At 54.5% G+C, this 21,167-nt stretch overlaps 1 protein-coding gene across 1 annotated transcript; it reads left to right on the top strand.

Annotated features, from left to right (window-relative positions):
• The first annotated feature begins 5,562 nt into the window (after nucleotides 1-5,562).
• Nucleotides 5,563-17,539, top strand: LOC102996985 (sulfotransferase 1C1-like). Its single transcript, XM_055089154.1, is given in 8 exon segments — nucleotides 5,563-7,622; nucleotides 7,625-7,681; nucleotides 10,000-10,328; nucleotides 12,885-13,061; nucleotides 14,629-14,770; nucleotides 15,595-15,689; nucleotides 16,761-16,945; nucleotides 17,162-17,539. Coding segments are annotated over 8 exon segments (1,209 nt in total). The 5' UTR covers nucleotides 5,563-7,510; the 3' UTR covers nucleotides 17,274-17,539.
• The last annotated feature ends 3,628 nt before the right edge of the window (nucleotides 17,540-21,167 follow it).

Below are 21,167 nucleotides of genomic sequence, written 5' to 3'. Positions count from 1 at the left end.
AAGACCTAAATAGACATTTCACCAAGGAAGATATACAGATGGCCAAGAGGCACATGAAAAGATGCTCAACATCTCTAATTATTAGAGAAATGCAAATCAAAACTACAGTGGGGTATCACCTCACGTCGGTCAGAATGGCCATTATCAAAAAAGCTAGAAACAATAAATGCTGGAGAGGGTGTGGAGAAAAAGGAACCCTCCTGCACTGTTGGTGGGAATGTAAACTGACACAACCACTATGGAAAACACTATGGAGGTTCTTTAAAAAACTAAAAGTAGAACTACCATGTGACCCAGCAATCCCACTACTAGGCATATACCCTGAGAAAACCATAATTCAAAAATAGTCATGTACCACAATGTTCACTGCAGCACTCTTTACAATAGCCAGGACATGGAAGCAACCTAAATGTCCATCAGCAGATGAATGGATAAAGAAGAGGTGGCACATGCATACAGTGGAATATTGCTCAGCCATAAAAAGAAATGAAATTGAGTTATTTGTAGTGAGGTGGACAGACCTAGAGTCTGTCATACAGACTGAAGTAAGTCAGAAAGAGAAAAACAAATACCGTATGCTAACACATATATATGGAATCTAAAAAAAAAAAGAAAGGTTCTGATGAACCTAGTTGCAGGGCAGGAATAAAGATATAGACGTAGAGAATGGACTTATGACACGGGGTGGGAGGGCGAAGCTGGGGTGAAGTGAGAGTAGCATCGACATACGTACACTACCGAATGTAAAATAGTTGGCTGGTGGGAAGCAGCCGCATAGCACAGGGAGATCAGCTCGGTGCTCTGTGACCACCTAGAGGGGTGGGATAGGGAGGGTGGGAGGGAGACGCAAGAGGGAGGGGATATGGGGATCTATGTATACGTATAGCTGATTCACTTTGTTGTGCAACAGAAACTAACACGGTATTGTGAAGCAGTTATACTCCAATAAAGATCTACTAAAAAAAAAAAAAAGTAAATAAATACAGATATAATTAAAATTACTAAAATTACTAAAAATGAGGATGACACACCCAGTGAGGGATTATGATTATCTCTGGGGAAAGATGGAGGAAGGCAAGACAGAGTTTTAGCTCTCAGTAACGTTGCATTTGTTTAACCATATCAGGCAAATTGTTAACAGCTCGTGAAGTTTCCTGGCACAAACGTGAATGTCTGCTTCATTCTTGCTGTTCTTTTGGTATATTTGCCTTGTTTCACAATTAACCACTGAAGATAGAAAATATAAACCAGTGAACATTCCTTTAGTTTCTACGGTGGGAAAGAGGGAGAGTGGAACAGACATAGAATCAGACTCAGACCTCCCTGGTGGTCCAGTGGTTAAGATTCTGCACTTCCACTGCAGGGGACTTGGGTTCGACCCCTGGTCGGGGAACTAAGATCCCACATGCCACATGGTGTGGACAAAAATTTTCTTAAAAAAAGGATCAGATTCAGAATGACCTTCCGTGGTGTCCTTGTGGGATGAGAGCCTGCAGTTGCCAGCCCCATGTTGAGCCCTTTCCAGCCTCCTGCTACAGTGTGCTGTCACCCCTCTAAGTCAGGGGGGAATTGGAGTGAGGTTTCCCTCCATCCTGGACTCCTCACCCTGCTCAGACCTGGAGAAGGAGGGAAAATCTCTGCTCTGTTTTGGCCCCTCTGGTCAGGCAGGCGGCCCTCGGCCCGAGGAGTCACATCTGAAGAGGACGTTTGAACCCACATTTAATGGGCTCCACTACAGAGGCTTCCCAAAAGGAGCTGGGTCCACTCTCTGCAATAAGAACCAGGAATCTCTAGGCACAGCCGTAAGGACCGGGTGGCACTGCCCACACGCAGGTTCTGACCATGGACGTGCCCTCGGGCAGCTCTGGTCCTGACCCGCAGGGATCACTGATTCTGTGGGAAGCCCTCCAAGTGTCTCAGGGCTGATACCTTTACTTCTTGACTCTCCTGTGAAGACGTTTTCCGTGCCGTCTTTAAGTGCTGTCCACAACCCCTTACCCCAAACCCCTGGGTCCAGCCGTGTTTCAGGATTCAGAAGGTGCTGGTTTAAGAAAGGCCTCCCGGGGAGGATGCGTATCATCCTCCGCCCAGGTGGGGTCTGGGACAGAACCCGTGTCCGCACACGTGGACCCTTCTGCAGCAAAGCCCAGGGACACCGCTCTGGTGGGCACGCAGCCCTACGTGGGACTCCACCCACTCAGGTCAGATTTTGCCCCTCGTTAGGCAGCTTTGCCATGAAATGATTTACACTTGCTAACAGGGCGTCATGGGCCTGCTCTGATTCCTTACCCGGTGGCTCGCACAGAGGCTTTGCTTTACTGCAGTGCCCTGCGCAGAGCTGGCTCTGGCCCAGCCGCCTGCTGCCCGGCTGTCCCCCTACGGGAGCCCTGAGGTGTCAGGATCCTGGAGCCACCGTAACAAATCACCACAGGCTCGGTGGCTTCAAACAACAGAAATTCCCTGACGTTCAGTTCTCGAGCTCAAAGTCCTCAAACCCAGACCTCACGGGCTGCTTTCCCCTGGAGCCTCTCGGGGAGAATCTGCTTCCTTGCCTTTTCCAGCTTCTAGAGGCCACATTCTTGTGAACCTGTGGCCTCGTTCTTCACCTTCAAGCCCAGCAGCACAGCACAGCATCTTCAAACCTCTGTGTGTCTATGACACATCCTCTGCTCTCACCCTCATGTCTCCTTTCCTGACTCTGACCCTCCTGCCTCCGTCTTACAAGGACCTGTGATCACACCAGCCCACCTGAGTAACCCAGGGTCCATTCCCCATCTCAAGACCCTTAACCTATTCACATCCACAAAGTCCCTTTGCCGTGTGAGGTGACATGGCCACAGCTTCCAGGGATTAGGATGTGGACGTCTTTGGGGGCCATTTTTCTACCTACAACCCCATTCCTTCCAGCGCTGTGGTTTGCAGAGAAAGTTAGTGGAATGAAGTTAGTAGCTTCCTGTTGAGACGTCAAGGTGAAATGTGTCTGTCTGAGCACACACGTGGGTGCCCGTCCCCGCAGGGCAGCATCGGAGGTGTTGGCCTGGGCTGCAGGGGTTAACAGGGGTCTCCTGAGGGAGGACGTAGAGCCATATTTCTGGTCTCAGGGGCTCTCCCTAGTTCCCTTCACAAAGCACCACAGAGAAGTGTGGACTGGGGCAAAGAGGATGACTAGGTGATAGGTGCGTGCTTTCCACGCTTAAAGGGCGAGTTCTTCACATACTCCGTGCTGCGCTCCCTGAAACAGACCACATCTGTTTTTCTCCTTGAAGACAAATGAATGACTTAACTCTTTCCCTGCAAGAACACGGCGTGCGAAGTGTGACTAGAGATGTAACAGGATGATGTTCTGGGTGTTAAAGACACGGCCGAAGCTCAGTGATGTTTTAGAGCGTCGTGAAGCAGGAGTGTACGCTGGCTACCCAAGGGAAGGGGCACAGATACACAAGGCCATGCAAAGGGCCACGACTTGCCAGGAGGTAGAGGTGTGTCCTGCGGCTGTAACGCAGGGAGTGTTTGGGAGGAGGAGTGATGGCTGATGAAAAGGAACGGCCCGTCAGGGACCGGACGCTCTGTTCCTTGAGGCTCCTTCAGAATAGTTGACGGCAAAACAAATGCCCCTTTTTAATGTTGCAAGCTTCTACCCGAACCTGGAACAATTTCTGGAAGAACTCAGGTAGAACGTCCCTCCCACGTTAAGAGGAAGAGGTGGCATGACAGGCGTGGCAGGCGACACCCGGCAAAGGGGGCTCCGTTCGGCTGTTCATCGCCCCTCCCACCCCGGGGAGCTGTCAACCTCAAAAATAAAAGCCGGCTGTCTTACCAGTACAGTGGGTTTCCCAGGGAGCAGCAGAGAACGAAGGGGAGGCGCTCGCTTTCTCAGGGTTTGCGGGGAACTGGCGAGGGTCGTGTGAACAGAAGTTCACTGGCGAACAGGAGCTGGAAGTTGTGGGGTTTCTCGTCGGCTGCCAGCGGCGCGAGCGCAGTGGAGCTGGGCAGGCACCTCCCTTTTCTTCAAAGCAGGAGAGAAATCCCACGCGAGAAACGCACTCCCTCGAGTACCAGAGGAAACGTAACATTATTATCGTTTCCTCCCGCTGGCTGGGCAGGCGCAAGACGGGTAGGTGCGCGACAGCCCCTGCTTCGGGGTGTCCCACTCCACTTAAATGAGGTTTGCTTTATTTACTTTGAGCCATTCATTAAGGCGTATGCTTCCATGACCCTATTAAAGCCATCCTACCAGAGAGTGATGACCCGTTAATTTTGTTCTTAAATGAGATCACAGATGCCGGAGGAAAATACGTGTAGCGGGCCTGGGTACGCCTGAAGCACACGCTGTAACTCTGGAGCATCCATTTTACTTGCACATTCTGGGTGGAAAAATATTTTATACCAAACATTAATAGCTATATCACAAGAAGGAGTAAAAACTTGTTTAATTTTTAACAGGCTTTATTTTCTACAGCTGTTTTAGGGTCACAGAAAAATTGAGAGGAAGGTACAGAGATTTCCCATGTGCCCCCTGCCCCCCACCCTGACAGCCTCCCGCATTATCAACACCCCCCCCAGATGGGACATTCCCTACACTCGATGGACCCACAGTGACACATCGTCGTGACTCAAGGTCTGTAGTTGTACGCTGCGTGGCTCTGGACAAATGTATAACGACGTGTATCCACCATGACAGTGTCATACAGGGTAGACTCACCGCCCTAAATATCCCTTGTGCCCCACCTGCTCATCCCTCCCTCCCCCCAGCCCCTCACAACCACGGGCCTTTTTACTGTATTCACAGCTTTCCTCTTCCAGAATGTCACAGAGCTGGAATCACACAGTCTGTAGCCCTTTCAGACTGGCTGCTTTCACTTAGTCATATGCGTTTCAAGTTCCTCCATAGCTTTTCGGGGCTTAACAGCTCATGTCTTCTTAGCTCTGAGTAATATTCCATTGCAACTCATTTAATTTCTTTTTAAAATAAATTTATTTATTTTATTTTTGGGTGCATTGGGTCTTCGTTGCCGCGCGCAGGATTTTCTCTAGCTGTGGCGAGTGGGGGCTACTCTTCGTTGTGGTGCGCGGGCTTCTCACTGCGGTGGCTTCTCTTGTTGCGGAATATGGGCTCTAGGCACGCGGGCTCAGGAGTTGTGGCATGTGGGCTCAGTAGTTGTGGCGCACGGGCTTAGTTGCTCCACAGCATGTGGGATCTTCCCGGACCAGGGCTCGAACCGTGTCCCCTGCATTGGCAGGCGGATTCTTAACCACTGCGCCACCAGGGAAGCCCGGTAACTCATTTAACTTTAAAGACATAAGAAAGTTGTCCAGAACTTTCTCTTTTGTCTCAGGCTGCTCTGGGCACCGCTCCAGTGGCCCCTTCTCCTCCCTCCCGCCCCTTCCTCAGCTCTGCCCTCAGGGACCTTCACCCCTGGACAGTTTCACTCACTGTTAGTGTGGACGGATCGCCATGTTACAGGTGGAGAGAGGCTCCTAAAAAAGGGGTTGTTGGGCTTCCCTGGTGGCGCAGTGGTTGAGAGTCCGCCTGCCGATGCAGGGGACGCCGGTTCGTGCCCCGGTCCGGGAAGATCCCACGTGCCGCGGAGCGGCTGGGCCCGTGAGCCGTGGCCGCTGAGCCTGCGCGTCCGGAGCCTGCGCTCCGCAACGGGAGAGGCCGCGACAGTGAGAGGCCCGCGTACCGCAGAAAAAAAAAAAAGAAAAGGGGGGTTGTCACTCTCGTTTTATTAACCCCAGACCGTTTCTTTGAAACAAAAGGGACGCAGAAGCCCAAAGAACAAGACAGGTGACCTGAACCTGCTGGTGGGACCCAAGTGGGGTGAGAGGAGGGTGGGGCTGGAGCGGGGGTGGTCACGGCATCAGGTGAGGCTTAATTCAACCTTGTGGAGGCCTGCTGGCACAACGACCGTGGAGAGGCTTCAGTGCAGCAGCCTGGGTCTCTGCGGGTGTGCAGCCCCAGGTCCACGTCCTGCCCCAATCCTCCAGCTGGGGAGGGAACCCCGACTGGCCCCGACTGGCCCGGCATGTGGTCATTGGTCCCTTGGCAGATAATGTTGTCTCAGTTTCTTGAAGTCTTAAATTTATTATAGAAACATAATCAAGTAAAGGCAAGCACAGCATTCCTGTTTTTAAGTTTAAGAACAACCTTGGCGTATTTAGTAAGTTTGTCTCGCATGGAAGAAACTTCGGCGTGTTGGGGTATCTAACAGATGACCTTCTCGCAGCTAGAAGTCAATATGTTAGGAAGCAATTTATTATTTAGACTCGGGTTAGGTTGAAAATTCAGACAATTTTACTTAGTTTATAAATGTTTAAGGGAATTTAAGAATTGCCATATTAAGCTTAATTCAATAGATTTGTGAAACTTACTGAAGTAATTAGGACTTTTTTCTTTTTGTTATTGTTAGACAACTGAGGAACTTCAAAAATAAAGTAGAACACAGGGGAATTTTACTAACTAGGCTGATGCAGGCTTTTAGGTGGAAAACATTTACCCTGTTCTACTCCCTGCGCCCGTGCGGGTCTGAGGACGGGTCCAGCCTGAATGCTGAGTCGGGGCCCCTCCTCTGCAGAAGGAGGGGCGGCCTGGACCTGGAAGGCTGGTCCTCCCAGTGGACAACTGCTCATCTAATTCGACTTTAGGTTTGCACTTGCTGAGACCCCTGTCCTCGGGGGCCCTTGCCCCGGTGCCCCGCTTGGCCGTCTGCCTCCGTCACTCAGGCTTCAGACGGGCCGCCCTGAGGAGCCAACCTGGGGGCGATGCCGAAGGCTCAGCTTCTCTGTGCACCGGCACCAAGTTAAGTCTCGGAGACGCGGTTTTGGGTGAAGGAGAAAAGGAGAGCTTTATTACTTGGCCAGGCAAAGGGGGACACAGCGGGCTCCTGCCTCGAAAAACTATGTGTCCCCACCCAGGAGGATTTGATGAGGAGCTTTATGACAGTACTTCCCAAGATGGGGTTGCTGACAAGACTGGGGTGAGTGCAGGGTCTCAGGGGGTTGGTCTCCTAATCTTGATGAGCTCCTCTGGTCCCTTTAATCTCGCCTCAGGTGGTCTCTCGGCTGCTCTTCCCTTGATAAGCAGCTGTTCGAACCTGCCCTTTGGACCTCAGGGAAGGTCATGGAGGCTGGAGTCTTGCCTATAAGAAACGGGGGACAAAAAGGCCTCCGTGCCCGGGAGCCCCACAGGGCCCCGCTCGGTTTCAGGGGCACCACCGCCTCGCCTATCTCCCAGCTGCGCTTCCCTCCGGGCGTTTACCTCCCCCAGATCATGTTTATTTCTTCGTCATCTTTGCACCCCGAAACGAAGCTATTTAAAATGCTCAGGCTCCCACAGTTTTTACTTCTCTTCTCCTTAAACGTAATAATGAATTCCCAATGCATCTCTCCTAACTTTCTCAGAGAATCTTAAAAAAAAACAAAAAACAAAAGGAATGACTGTTCAAAGCTTTAGAAATGACACAAGCACCCCTTTCTTTTAAGCACCTGTGAAATAGGTCCACATAGAAAGATGTCCTTGGAGGAAATGAAAGATGTCCTCCCGGAGGAGAAATACCTGCAACCAGAAACCAGAGAAGTGAATGGAATCCTCCTGACCCAGATGATAAGAGACAACCGGGAGAAATGTGGAATTTCCAAGCCAAGCCTGACGACCTGCTCCTTGTAACCTACGCAAGGGCAGGTGGTTTGGAGAAAGTGGTGGTGGGGGAGCCAGCTGCAGCAGAGCCGGGATACCTGGAGGGGGCCCCCGATTCTAAATTTGCAGGTTTTCACCACGGCCAGGCCCTGGAACAATGAAAACCAGCCTCACTTGTGAGTTCCAAACCCCCGGGATCCAAGAGCCTCCTTTTTATTTTGGCCCCTGAGAGAGAAAGAGGTGGGCAGAATCCCACATGATCAAAGGACTGGATCAATTACAAAATTACTTGAAAGCACGGAGTCTGAGAAACAGCGCAGAGGTTCCTCCGGGAAGCCTTGCCGCTGGCTGTGTTTCTCCCCTGGGCTCTCCTGGAAGCGGAGACAGAGCTGGAACTGAGTGGAAAAGTGTGAATAGCATTGGATCCAAACCTGCACGAGGACTGTGGGAAGGGGGCCGGGGGGGATCACGTACCAGAATCCTATGAAAGGGAGAGGAGCTTATGGGGGAGTCAGGGTGGGAAGAGGCAGAGAAGCCAGGCTCGTGTAGGGTGGAGGAGTAGGGACCCCAGAGCCCAGAGGGCTGGATGGGAAGTCGGATGGAAGGTCTGAGGATGCTCCGAGTTACGTGCTCATCACTCCAAGCGGTGGGACCGAGGGAGGTAACCAGTAACCAGTCTGGGGAAGTCTCTCGGTGGCCACTGGACTTGACAAGAGAAACCCCGGATGTTCAGAACCAGGAAGATTCCAGAAGAGGCCCTTCTCCGCAGTTCCTGATCGCGCTGGCGTGTATTCTGTCCTCTCTGGCTCAGGACACCCTCCTTAGCCTCTCTCTGCTCCCATCACACAGCACTGCCACCCAGGCTTGGTCAGTAAACCAGGGTAGGGACCTCCTGCTTACTCCTGCTGGAAGCTTTCGGCCCCTCAAGAATCACTCCTCCTGCTCAGATCTGAATTTAACTTGGTATCGTGCCTCATCAGAAATTTGTTCTCAGTTCACCTGGGAAATTATGCAGTCAACCCCTAGACCCTCCCAGCAGTCTCTCTGCAGCCTCGTTGCCCCCTTCCCCCAATACCTCTCAAACCCGCCGTGAGCCCTGCTTACGCTTCCCAACGTGGGAGATACGTGGGCCCCATCCTGGCTCCCAAGGTTTTCCTCCCTGGGATGCCCTGGTTTCTTAATGCAGGTGGACACTCTCGTCCTGCTCGGACCCTTCCCTGCCAAGAGACCACCCCGGCTGAGCCCGCCTACCCCTTCCACAGGGAGCTGCGCCTCCTCCTCGGAACCCCCGTGGCCCTTTGCACGTCCCTTATGGCTCTTACTGGAGACCGTTCACCTTTCAGGTATCTGTGTATTGTCTCACCTATCAGTGAGCACCAGGCTTGGCTAAGAGTCAGAGGCACCAAATGCCTTTGGTGTGAAGAGGAAAATGGACATGTGGAGGGCAGGGAGCACAGTCTAGCTCTTTGCCCACCCATGTGTCTATTTACACCCCTCTTCTGTATCCGTTAGGATGCAGTTTGGCTATCTGTGTCAGAAAACTCAAAAGAAAAAGCAGTCTGGAGGTTAAAAGTCCAGGTGAAATGAAATGGTGGCTGCACTGATGCTCAGACACCCTGGGTCCTTCAAACTTTCTGCTCCACCATCTTCAGGCTTAGCTTTTGGTTTTATAGTCCAGTGTGACTGCTGGAGCTCCAGCCATCACATGCACATTCCAAACAGCAGCAAGGAGGTAGGAAGGGAGGAATAAGGTCATGTCCCTTCCCTTCAAAGACAGCTTCCCAAAATGTAATGACATGGCCACCTTTAGCAGCAAGAAAGACTGAAAATTGCAACCTGTGAGCCTTGAGCTATATGTCCAGCTAAAAACTGAGGCTCTGTTACCTTGCGAAAGAAGAGAAGAATGGGTATTAACCAGGCAAGAAGCAGTCTCTGTCATATCTTATCTCCTCCAAAACGCCTGGAAGCTTTTTGGGGCAGGGATAGCGCCTACTTCATCTTTGTATTTCCGTACCTTCCTTTGAGTCAATATTCTTTCACTCAAGCTACATTTATTAGGTACAAAACCCTATGGGAGGTATGAGGTATGAGGGACAAAGGAGCAAAAGGACAACCCCTGCTTCAGGAGAGCTCACGGTCTCACAAGAAAGCAGGTGTGTGTGAAGACCCGGACAGTGAGGAGAGGGGACAGGGGCTCAGAGAAGAGGCCCGTCCTCCCTGGGTGTCACTCAGAGGAGGTGATAAGCGAGCTGATTCCGCTCAACACAAGCAAATGTGAATTTTACTGACTATGGGAATAATCAAGGAAATAGAATGAAGCTGTACGGTGCGTGGGTGGAATTGAGGATAACTAACACTTCCAGGCGTGACCTGGACCCAGGAGATAGTGGACATGATCCAGAATGACAGGGACGTGCAGAAGAGCCAGCGGGCCAGGACCTTCGACCGGCATCCTTTCATTGAGGGGGCCCGCCCCCCGCCGCTCCACTCAGGAACGCGCCCGTGGGGACCCGTGGGCTGTAACCTGTGCTGGACTAGCGTGCATGTGAAGGAGACTTATCTCCACGGTCAGCCTTCTAGAGAATACTTCCAAAGCGAGCTGGGAAGGAGTTTGAGGACGGTTCGGGTCAACACGCTCCCTCCAGCTGGGAAAAAAGACCCCTCAACCCGTCTCCTAAAATACATGATTGGGTGACTTCAGACAGCGCATTCCTCCAGAGCAGGCACGAACGTCCAGCTCAGTGGAGGTGGGGTGAGGCCAGCTGGCCTCCAGCGAGTGGGAACCTCTTTCCTGTGTCACCGTGCTACCCCCTCCTGGAGGAATGTCTTCTGCTGTATTTTATCTACAACCGGCCTGCCAGAGATTCAAGCTAAACTATATATGGTACCATTATCATCAACAAAGGATGTGCTTCACATCAGAGATACTAAGAAACAACGGCAGGCAGGTAGGCAGCACCCCTGAAGCGTTTGCAACCAATTAGGAATAAAGGGCATGTTTTTACACAGTAAATAGTAGCAAAGTGTAGCTTTGCAATAGGACACAAGCCAGTGGTGAAAAGGCACAGACTTTGGAATCAAACAGTCCAGCTGCAGTTCTGGTTTGGATTCTGTATCTGGGTGACCTTGAGCAAGTTATTAAACCTCTCAAAACCTAATCTTGCTTCACTTGTAAAATACTACCTGCTGAAAACCCATGATTGACTGGGCCAATGCTTCTAGCACCACTGGGTGAAAAACTTGTCTTTTCTCCCATCGAATTCCCACGGCCCCGTCACCAAAATCGAATAACCATACGCGCAAGGGCGCATTCTGGGCTTTCTTTTCTGTTCTTTTCCACCGTGTGTCCCTCTTTGTGCCAACGCCACACTCGTTGACGGCCGCAGCTTTATGCGGTCTGACTGGCGACACTGGGCCGGCCCCAGCCCAGGATGTACTTCACGGAGACGTGACGTCAGGAGGCAGCGACGGGCTTCAGCATCGCTCGGCACCACTTCAGGTAGAAGAAGCTGAGCTCCGGGTCCAGAACCCACGCCCGTGGGGCCGGGGCCGAGGCCCTCCTACCGGGCCCGGCGGCATCTGACACCCAGCCACCCGTGGAGCAGGGGCCCACCGGGCTGGCTCTGCCCCAGCACTGCTCCTGGGACGGGGCAGCCCCGGGTGTCTGCTAGCAAGCCTGCGAGCCGGGCTGTCAACTGGAAGAGCCAAAGGAGAGCGTGTGCGCCGGGCAGGCCGGGGGCCTCCTCTGGGGAGAGCAGTCTGATTCTGGCCGAGGCCGAGCGTCCTTGCTCTGGAGCAGGGGGTCATCACCTCTGGTCTAAGGTGGGGCGGGCACCTGACCTGAGTCACCGACAGCGACCCCTTGATTCCGGGGCTCCTTTGTGACTGACGTCCACCAGGTGGAGGCCTCGTTTCCTCTCCCTGGGGTCCACAGTCCCGCCGGGGGATCCTGGAGCTGTAATTTCAATCTCCTGCAACGTGTTTGATGCATTTGATTGAATTAATGAGGTTTCATAACCTGAATCGTGAGGCAGAGCCAGGGGCCTCAGCGTTTCAGCTGGTGCTGTGCCATCGTGTGGGCCAAGAAACCTGTGTAATCACAAGCGCTAAGGGCTTGGGGGTCCCCTTGGGTTCTCTGCTGCACGAAGGTCACTCTGCACAGCCCTCCCTCGCTCGAGGCGCCAGCACACGGAGGACAGCCAGGCGGTTGGAAACCCTGAATGGTGGCGTGACATTCCCCTGGCGAGGATGTCAGAGGGGCGGGGTCTCTGCAAGTGCTAACAGGGAGCCTTGGAGAAGCCTGGCGGTCGGTGTGAGGGCTGGAGAGCTGAGGGCTGGGAATTCCGCAGTACTGGGGCCAGGGGCTAAATTTCTGTCCATGTGCGACCATCTGCCGTTTAAAACGCTTGAGGAGCGTTTCTTTGAGTGGCCTGTCATTTGGGTCCCCTCTATGAGCCCACCGCCTGGGCCCGGAGGTTGCGTGGAAACCCCACACGACTCCGTGCTCTGGGCCCATGACCGCACACTTTAGCGGTGAAATGAGTACCTTGATCTGACTTTGTGGGGTCTGGCGGGCCAAAAGGGAGGAGCATCGGCCCGGTTAAGAAGGAGGTGACGTGACGGGAAGCAGGGTTTCTGCAGGAGATCGTAGAGGTGCCCGTAATGGTGGCTGCGAACCGCGACACCAGCAGAGACTGGCAGCGCTCCCATAAATCAATTTGCCGTAGGGAACAGTGTCCAGAGTTCTGGGGGAACAATGGGGGCAGTGATCTGCCATCACCTTGGCTGTGTGCCCCGTCGGTGTGTGCTGTCCGCCCCACCCTGCCAGGGGTGCGGCATCGCTGGAGGAAGAGTGGCCCAGGGCCGTCTGGTACCCTGGGAGGGGCTCACGGGGGCCTCGGAACAGGCCTGTGGTTTGGATAGGGGTCCGCAGCGTCCTCACGATGTGTCCCTGGTGTTTGCTGGCGCGTGCCGAGACACGGGCGGCCACAATGGACGTGTCTGAGGTCTCCAGGTGGAGGCCCCCCGGGGAGGCTCTCCCTGCACCATGAAGTTACCCTTTCGCCGCTGTCCAGACCAGACTGCCAACCCATCGGCGACCGCCCAGAGTCAGGAAAGATGCGCGCCCTTGGGGGTCTCATTTGTGTGGCCTGTTGTATGGCCGAGGGCCCTGCCCCCAGTTCTGCCAGCCGGGCCGACCTGGGCGACCAGGGGCGCAGCCGCAGGGTGACTCGGCCCGGCCGTCCAGCGGGCTGTCATCGGCGAAGAACACAAGGGGCGGCCCAAACTGCTCGAGGGGTCGGCACTGGGGGGCACCGGCTGCACCTCGACGTCGCTGGGCAAGGGGCTGAGCTCGGGGAAACCTCAGCCTCCTATAATCCGCAAAGGCCCTGACAACCGTGAAGGTGCCGTTTCCGATTTCACAGTGAGGCCTCAGCGGCCGGGCCGCGCCTCTGCGGGTTGACTCCCTGACCCCAGGAGGATGGGGGCTTGCGTGCGGAGCCGTATGGGCTATGAACACCTCTGTCTCTAAAAGGGCCCGGTGGGCTGCCAAAATCTGGCATTCTGGGGAGGCGCTTTTGGTCCAGAGCCCATGGTCAGCCAGGTGGAGCTGCACTTAGTCCAGAGACCCCTGGACTAAGGCACAGTTAGGCGTCCCAGTGCTTCTGAGCCCAGAGAGACTAAGGGCCGGGCCCTTAGTTGGATTCTCCCCAGTGGAAAGAAGCTGATTTGCATGTAACCACACAAACAGGCTTTAGTAGGATGGACAAGTGTGTTGTGTGTTGTCTCCCAAAGGTGAAGAGACCTAGCGTGTGCTAGGTACATCCTCCCTTGAGCCACCAGCAAGAGCCGGTCCTGCGACCAGCTGGAATTCGGCCCAGGGAGACCTGGCCTCCAGACCGTAGGAGAGTCAACCTCTTGCTGTGCTAAACCGCTACACTTGTGGTAATTTGCACAGCAGCAATAAGAGGCTCACACAGATGGATCCGCAGACTCAGAAGATGTAAGTGTGTGGCCTTCGCTCTTATCCGGACATCTGACTCCAGACCAGAGGCCTTTTCAACAGACTCCCCGTCCAGACCGGGCTTCCCCTGTTCCAGCTACTCAGGCTTTGATTTGCAAAAAAAACAAAACAGCAACAACCAACACAAGCACTGAGATATCTGTTTACTTCATCATAAGACTCTGCTGCTGGGCGTCCTTTTCGGCTTCCTGAGCACGTTCGCAAACACTGGAGAGAGGTCCAGCAGGAGGAAAGGGGCAGAGAGCAGAGTCGCGGCCGGGCTGGGCTCACGGGAGGAGCCATGGCGGAAACGAAGCTGAGGTCGCAGGACCTGAGCTAATTCGCTCAGAGGAAAACACCACCCGGGTGACTGGCCTGGACTCACGCACGGTTCTAATGAGTACGTGCGACACGGGGAACAGGAACCCTGCCGACGGTCACACAGCCTGGGGGGCCGGTGGGCGGAAGTGGAGGCGTGCAGCAGGCCAGCAGCCGGACCACGGCTCTGCCACTCCCAGGAGGGGACAGGTCACCGGCAGCTCCAAAGGCGGACTTAGAGCCGTCCTGTGATCTTATCACAGATAACAATCACCTGTGAGGCTGCGGTTCCTCGTGTGCGCGCAGATAAGGCAGAGGCTCCCCACCCTGCAACCTGGTTAGAGTCCCTGCTCAGTGAAAGCCAGGGGACCTCCCTCTCACACCCTGAAAAATGCCCCGCGGCCTCTTTGACCTCCAGCAGCATCAGAGTGAGGGTGACTGCAGCTCTTGTCATGCAAACCGGGACATTTGAGCGAGAAGGGCGTGTTGTCACTGACCACGCTACGACCACAGCTGTAAACTGGAACCGTGCCGGGCAAACTGGAAGAAACAGTCACAGAAAATGCAAGTCTAGTCACTCAGATGGGATGGTCTAAGATTCTTCTAATCACACAGTAACTTTTCTGTCTTGTTTTCTCAGTGTCTCGAGCCCCTTCCTGGCTGATTTCAGATCATCCATGTGGTCAGAAATGCCAAGGACTCTCTGGTGTCCTACTACCATTTCTCAAGAATGACTAGGATGGTGCCGGACCCTGGTCCCTGGGAGGAATATGTTGAGACATTCAAAGGGGAAAGGTGAGTAAGAGGAAATTGTGGCCCACGCCTCCCTGTTCCCTCAGCCACGGACATCAGAGAGGCCGGGCTTTCGCTGACCAGCTGTGTTGCTCAAGGTTCTGGGAGGATGCAGGTGGCACTCAGACGGGGTCACTGGCGAGGGTTTAGCTAAGACACTACGTAGGAAGCTGTGGGCAGTGTAACGAGCCCGACAGGCGATGGTACGGGACTCTGGGGTGTGGCCAGTGGGGAGGAGGGAAGGGTCCCGAGCAGGTAGGTTGGTGGGAGACAGTCAACCACAGGGGGCCTGCGGGGAAATAAACACCATCGTCACCCTCCTGCCCCCCAGGTGGGACCCTGAGGGCGGAGGAGCCCGGGGACACCGACCCCAGGGTCAACCTCGCAGCAGAAGGAGATGGAGGGTGGCTTTGGGGGCCAGCAGAGGACACCATGCACCTCGGTTCCTTGCATTCACCATCACAGTGGGGAAAGGGGCCCAAACATCTGGTCACTGTGATTCTTCAGAATGACTTCAAGGCTTCTTTTCACAATCAGCCTGTTAGGGAACAATATTTGTTGCAAAATGCTGGTCTGGGTACCATGCAGCGATGCAAGAGGAATACAGACCCTGCACCCCTGCCCTGGGGACAGTCTCTCACGGGCGAGCAAGTTCAAGGGGTGGAAACATAAACCAGGGAATCCAGGGTACTTTTTATCATCTCTCTAAATATTAAAAAATCCCTGTCTCTGCAAATAAGAATTCTGGTTATCTTTACTAAACGTCCTCTTTCATTTGAGACACGCATGCTCGCCTTATGAGCTTCAGGTTGATACGACGCCCCATCTCTCTCCTTCCCCTCAGTGCTGTGGGGCTCCTGCTACGAGCACGTGAAGGGATGGTGGGACACGAAGGACCGGCCCCGCATCCTCTACCTCTTCTACGAGGACATGAAGGAGGTGAGGGGCGTGCGGCCACCGTCACTTCCCACCGTGTCCTCCAGTGGAAGCAGCCAGTCAGGCCTGCAGGCGGGCCTGACCACACAAGGGCCCCCTCTCTCCCTGACACCCTTTCCAACTCAGCTTTACCCTCAAACGCTGCAACTACTTTTTTAAAAATCTTGTAACTTTCCTTCCGTTCACAATTTCCAGACGATCCTTCCACTCAGGAACTATCACATGCCTTTATAACCTGATTAATCCTGGCACTTAGGAACCATGTTTCTTCACCTACAAAACATGTGTCAGCTCTGTTTGTGTCTCGGGAAATTATGGTGACGATTTATGAGATCACATTGTAAAGCGCCCGGCTTCCTCACCCAAGACCCACATCTCACACTGAAGTGCAGTCCACACAGCCGCTGGCAGGACTGGTGCCAGGTGGGGACAGAGGGCTGCTCTCTGCATTCTTTGTTATTCGGGCATCACACAGTCACTCCTGTGACCCAGGAATCGGTGCCCTAGAATTACAAAGCTACCTCCTGGGCCAGCGCCGAGAGGTCCTCTGGAATCTAGTCAGATGCCATAGGTCCTCCTTTGGCATCTCTGTGACCAGAAAGAACCAGGCCACAGGACTCTCGTTTCTGGGTCAGCGTGAGATCCCTTGTTCACCCTCTTACTGACCTTCTGTTAAACTCTCGGCAGACCCTGCGCCATCTCTACCGTCACTTTCCCTCCTCTGCGCCTCTGTGATCTCCTGCGAGGGATGGACCCGCCCCTTCCCACGGAAGCCCGTGCCCTCCCTGCGTGCCTGCGGGCAGCACGCTTCCTGGGCGGGCGTCGCAGGGCCGTGTTCATGTTTCTGTCCCCCCTTGCACGGGGGTCAGCCTCCTCGGGGCTGGGACGGCCCTCACCTGCATGTCCTGCGGCCCCGGGACCGTCCGGCGTTGTCTCCCTTGAGGAAGACGCCTGGACCATATTTGAGCTGATCCTTTAACTCACCCCTCCCCGAACACAGTCTGTCCAAACAGAATGTCATCCCCTAATGGAAAACTCCCAATTATTTGTTTTGTGTGACTGTTCTACGTACAGGATCCAAAGCGGGAAATTCTGAAGGTGCTGACGTTCCTGGAGAAAGACGTATCAGAGGAAGTTCTGAATAAAATCGTCTATGACGCCTCCTTCGATGTAATGAAGCAAAACCCGACGGCCAACTACACCACCCTGCCCACCAGCATCATGGACCAACGCATGTGCCCCTTCGTGAGCAGGGGTGCGTGAGGCCCACACTCTCAGAGGCCAGGCGGAACTCTGGCCCCATCTCCGTTTCTGGGTGACGTTTCGTGCTCCTGCGCCTGCTCTGCGGGTGACGCTGCCGGCCGGGCTGCCGGGAGGAGCAGACTCCCCTCCCCGCCCTGTGCCGGCCCCGAGGGTGCGGGCTCACCCCCCACGCCCCACCATGCCGGACGCACTGAGGTTTTGCCTCGCTGCAGGGATGCGGGGGGCCGGAAGAAGTACTCCAGGGTGCCTCAGAACAAGGACTTCGACAAGGACTACAGGAGGAAGACGGCCAGGAGCCCGCTGACCTCCCGCACAGCCGTCTGAGCGGCGGGGAGCCTGGCAGAGCCCCTCACTAGCCTTCAGACGCTTGAGCCTCATGATCAGGACACTGAAACCCATGACCCCCTCCCCCCCTCCTGAGCTTTGCACACTGTCTGTAGATCCCATGCCACGTGATACACAAAATGCGTCACACCCTGGGTAGAAAGAAGTCTAAAATTAAATCACACGGTCGTTCACAGAGGCCCGACCACATGCGGAGCTGGAGCAAAATAAGCACACGACTTAACCCCCTAACTAGTGCACAGCGCCTGGCCTCCCAGGGTCAACGCTCGTGAAAAGAGAGAAAAGAGTCAGATCAGACCCTTGACGCAAGAGGCACGTAAGACACAAAGAGATGAGGAGGGGGCCCGGGGGAGAACGTGAGAGGCACCAGGTCTTATGCCCCAGCGTCCAGAATGAGGGAGACTCGGGGCTGCGAGGCTGCGAGGGTGGAACAGGGGACGGGGTCTGACGGAGACGGGGGGATGGTCTGAAGCCCAGAGGCCAAAGCGTGAGGAGCGCGGGGTAAAAGCAGGCCTGAAAGCCAGGGAGATTTCATACTCCAGGTAGACTTCTTAGAGAGAGAGGAAAAAAGCCTCCAATTAGCCCAAGAGAAATGAATTAGAGGAAGACACCCAGCACCATGTGCACGTAAAGGACAAGGCGACCGTCGGGTCTCTGGGAGGAATCAATCCCACATTATGCTTCGTAAACAGACGCTCTTAGCAGGACTGTCGGGACGGCCAATTTGTTTAGCTGCACATGTAATGTTCTGATTCTCTGTTGATGTTAAAGCCTGCTTGAGAAAGTGCCCACCCTCAGTCACACAATTCGTGCAAAGGTCAGTGCTTTATTTTAAAAGAAAGTCAGAAGGTTCCTTCTGTGGGAGTGGCGCTTTCCTGTGGCACCAGGTCGTCTGGTACTGAAAACCACCTCCTCCTCCCAGGATCTACGTACGCCCTGTTTGCAGTCCTTGGTCTTTTACCTTCTAAGGCAAGCGTGCAAATCATTAACCACAGGACAGATAATCCCGCGTGCTGAGCTGCACTGAGGAAAGGGAGGGGACGCTGAGCCCTCGAGATTACACAGCAAATACATTTCCATCACTGAACGCCCACACCTCGTGTCTGCAGTTCACCTTCCGGGAGCGCCTAAAAATTCAGACAGCGAGCACATAACAGCTCCCGTCCTGCGCACAGTGTGGCCTGGGCATAGGCAAAGCTTGTCTTTCTTCTTTTATAAATTGTAAAATTCTTCTTGATTTCATTGTAAGAGTAAATTCCACTCATATTCTCAATAAATCTCAGGCACAGAAAATATGGATTTCTCTCTTACAAAGCTCTGCTCTGTCCTTTTAAAAAATACTTGCGGGCTTCCCTGGTGGCGCAGCGGTTGAGAGTCCGCCTGCCGATGCAGGGGACGCGGGTTCGTGCCCCGGTCCGGGAGGATCCCGCGTGCCACGGAGCGGCTGGGCCCGTGAGCCGTGGCCGCTGAGCCTGCGCGTCCGGAGCCTGTGCTCCGCAACGGGAGAGGCCACAACGGTGAGAGACCCACGTATCACAAAAAAAAACAAAACAAAAAAAAGCTTGCACTACTGTGAGGAAGAATTAATGGATTAATTCTTTTTCAAAAAAATTTATTTATTTATGGCTGTGTTGGGTTTTCACTGCTGTGCGCGGGCTTTTCTCTGATTGCGGCGAGCAGAGGCTACTTCTCGTTGTGGTGTGAGGGCTTCTCACTGCAGTGGCTTCTCTTGTTGCAGAGCACAGGCTCTAGGCACGCGGGCTCAGTAGTTGTGGCTCGCTGGCTCTAGAGCACAGGCTCAGTCGTTGTGGCGCACGGGCTTAGCTGCTCCGCAGCATGTGGAATCCTCCTGGACCAGGAATCGAACCTGTGTCCCCTGCATTGGCGGGTGGATTCTTAACCACTGCGCCACCAGGGAAGTCCCAGTGGATTAATTCTTAAACCTTTCTAGGCGTCTTCTCTCCCTCTCTCTCTTTTTGCTGCGTGGAGTTACAGCTTTACTGGAGGAATCTGGTGACCAGCTTTCTCCTCCTAAGAGGTTTACTCTTAGTTGGAAAACCCACCATCTCTTCCTCATCATCCGCATCCTCCCTTCTCTCTCCCTTGTGGGTTGTTGATCTAGGGTCACAGGGGTTGGAAAACCATGGCCCGTGGGCCAAACCCAGTGTCTGGTATGGCTGGAAGATGAGAAGGCTGTTGTATTTTCAAAAGGTTGTTACAGAGACAACAGCACAGATGTGACCCACAGAGCCTGAAACCTCCACCATCTGGTCTCGTACAGAAGGAGCTTGCTGAGCCCTGGTCCAGGAGAAGCCCAGCCAGGTCCATCCTGTGGGCAGAGCCCCTGAGACCCCATCAACCCAGCAAGGCCTGTGCTCCGCGTTACCCGACTCCTGCTCCAGGCGGGGGACAGAAAACTAGCACAACCCCTCTCAGCACCCTCCACCGTCCAGGTCGCAGGGAGATGGAAGTTGGTGGGACATCAGGTCACCCCCCAGCTTGCAGCCCAGCCAGAAGCTGCCACCAGCCTCAGGCTGCTCTCGGGAGACCTGGGGCCCCATCCGGGGTTGGTTCCCAGAGGCAGAACCTGACCTGAGGACCACGTGCTCCCAAGAGAGACTCATGGCTCGCGGGGGGACGGGGGAGCAGGTTGGAGGGGCAGGAAGGGGTGGGCACTTGGCCCAGCCCAGCCCTGCCTGATCCTCGGGGGCTCTGGGGAGGGCCCGTCCTCGAGGCATCGGTCCTCCCTGTGGGGAGAGGTCAGCTCCCAGGCTCTCGTGCCCTCAGAGCATTGGGCAAAGCCGCCCAGCACCCAGGGCACCCTGCCCCTGAAGGAAGCTGCCCAGGCCCGTGAGAAGGAAGCACAGATCTGGGACGCGGCAGCTGGGGGCATCTGGGCAGAGCACCTGCGGGTCCCCGCGCTTCCAGAGCGCCAGTGGGGAACAGCCCCCTTCCGAGTCCCATGCGGAAAGCTCCCTACCAGGAACCCCGAGCTCTGTGCGCCTGAGAGCCTCATCCTGCAGTGGGAAGCTGGGTGGTCAGGAGGGTAGCGGGTGGGACGGGGCAGCAGCCGATGCCCATTGGGTGGATTTGCCAGCCCGGCACGGTGGGCTCTGCCCCGACCCTTACCCCTTACCCCACCCCATCCTGCTGCCTGACACGTGGCCTCTCAGGTGGGACCACCCAGCACCTGCTCCCTGCAGGGCAGAGGGGAGGGGGCCCAGCCGGTGGGGCCCCGGGAGAGCACGTCCCCCACTCAGGGCACGAGTCCTGCTGTGCTCAGGGGAGCGCAGACTCAGGGTCAGGTCTGAACCAAGGGACTGAGACAGGGCAGCCGGAGAAGATGGAGCAGTCGGCCTGGGGAGGGCCCAGTGTGATCAGGGGGAGGCTCGCAGGCTTGGGAGACGGTCGGGGGTGGGAGGGATGGGAAGGGAGCAAACACCTGAACCCCAGGGTAGGAGACGGCAAAACTCCCAACAGAGCAGCTTCACTCAAACTGAAGGACGAAATACTGCTTTATTTTCTGAATGTATTAAATAGATCCTAGTTTCTGAAAGAAAGCTGAAAATATGAAAACACTTATACTTTTCCACCTGACATTGAATTTTATCATGAAACCTTTCACTGCGATAGAGGGACAGATGGCGGGGTTGGGGGGGTGATGTGGCACTGATTTCCAGCGTATTGGGTCGCGTGGGTGTATCTTAACGCCTCCACACCACGAGAATTCACACTGAGGTTTGCCTGGCCCGTCAACCCCCAGCAGGATGTTTTGATTTTCAAAGATTTTCCTTAACAAACAGCCTTGGGGTGTTCAGGCTGGTGTGCAGTTATGTCCACGTTGATCTAAAATAGAAAAAAAATACTTCGAAA

Source organism: Physeter macrocephalus, chromosome 12 (genome assembly GCF_002837175.3).
Source record: "Physeter macrocephalus isolate SW-GA chromosome 12, ASM283717v5, whole genome shotgun sequence".
Classification (NCBI taxonomy): domain Eukaryota; kingdom Metazoa; phylum Chordata; class Mammalia; order Artiodactyla; family Physeteridae; genus Physeter; species Physeter macrocephalus.
Note: the sequence above shows the minus strand (reverse complement) of the source record. Positions and strands in the feature narration are given on the sequence as shown.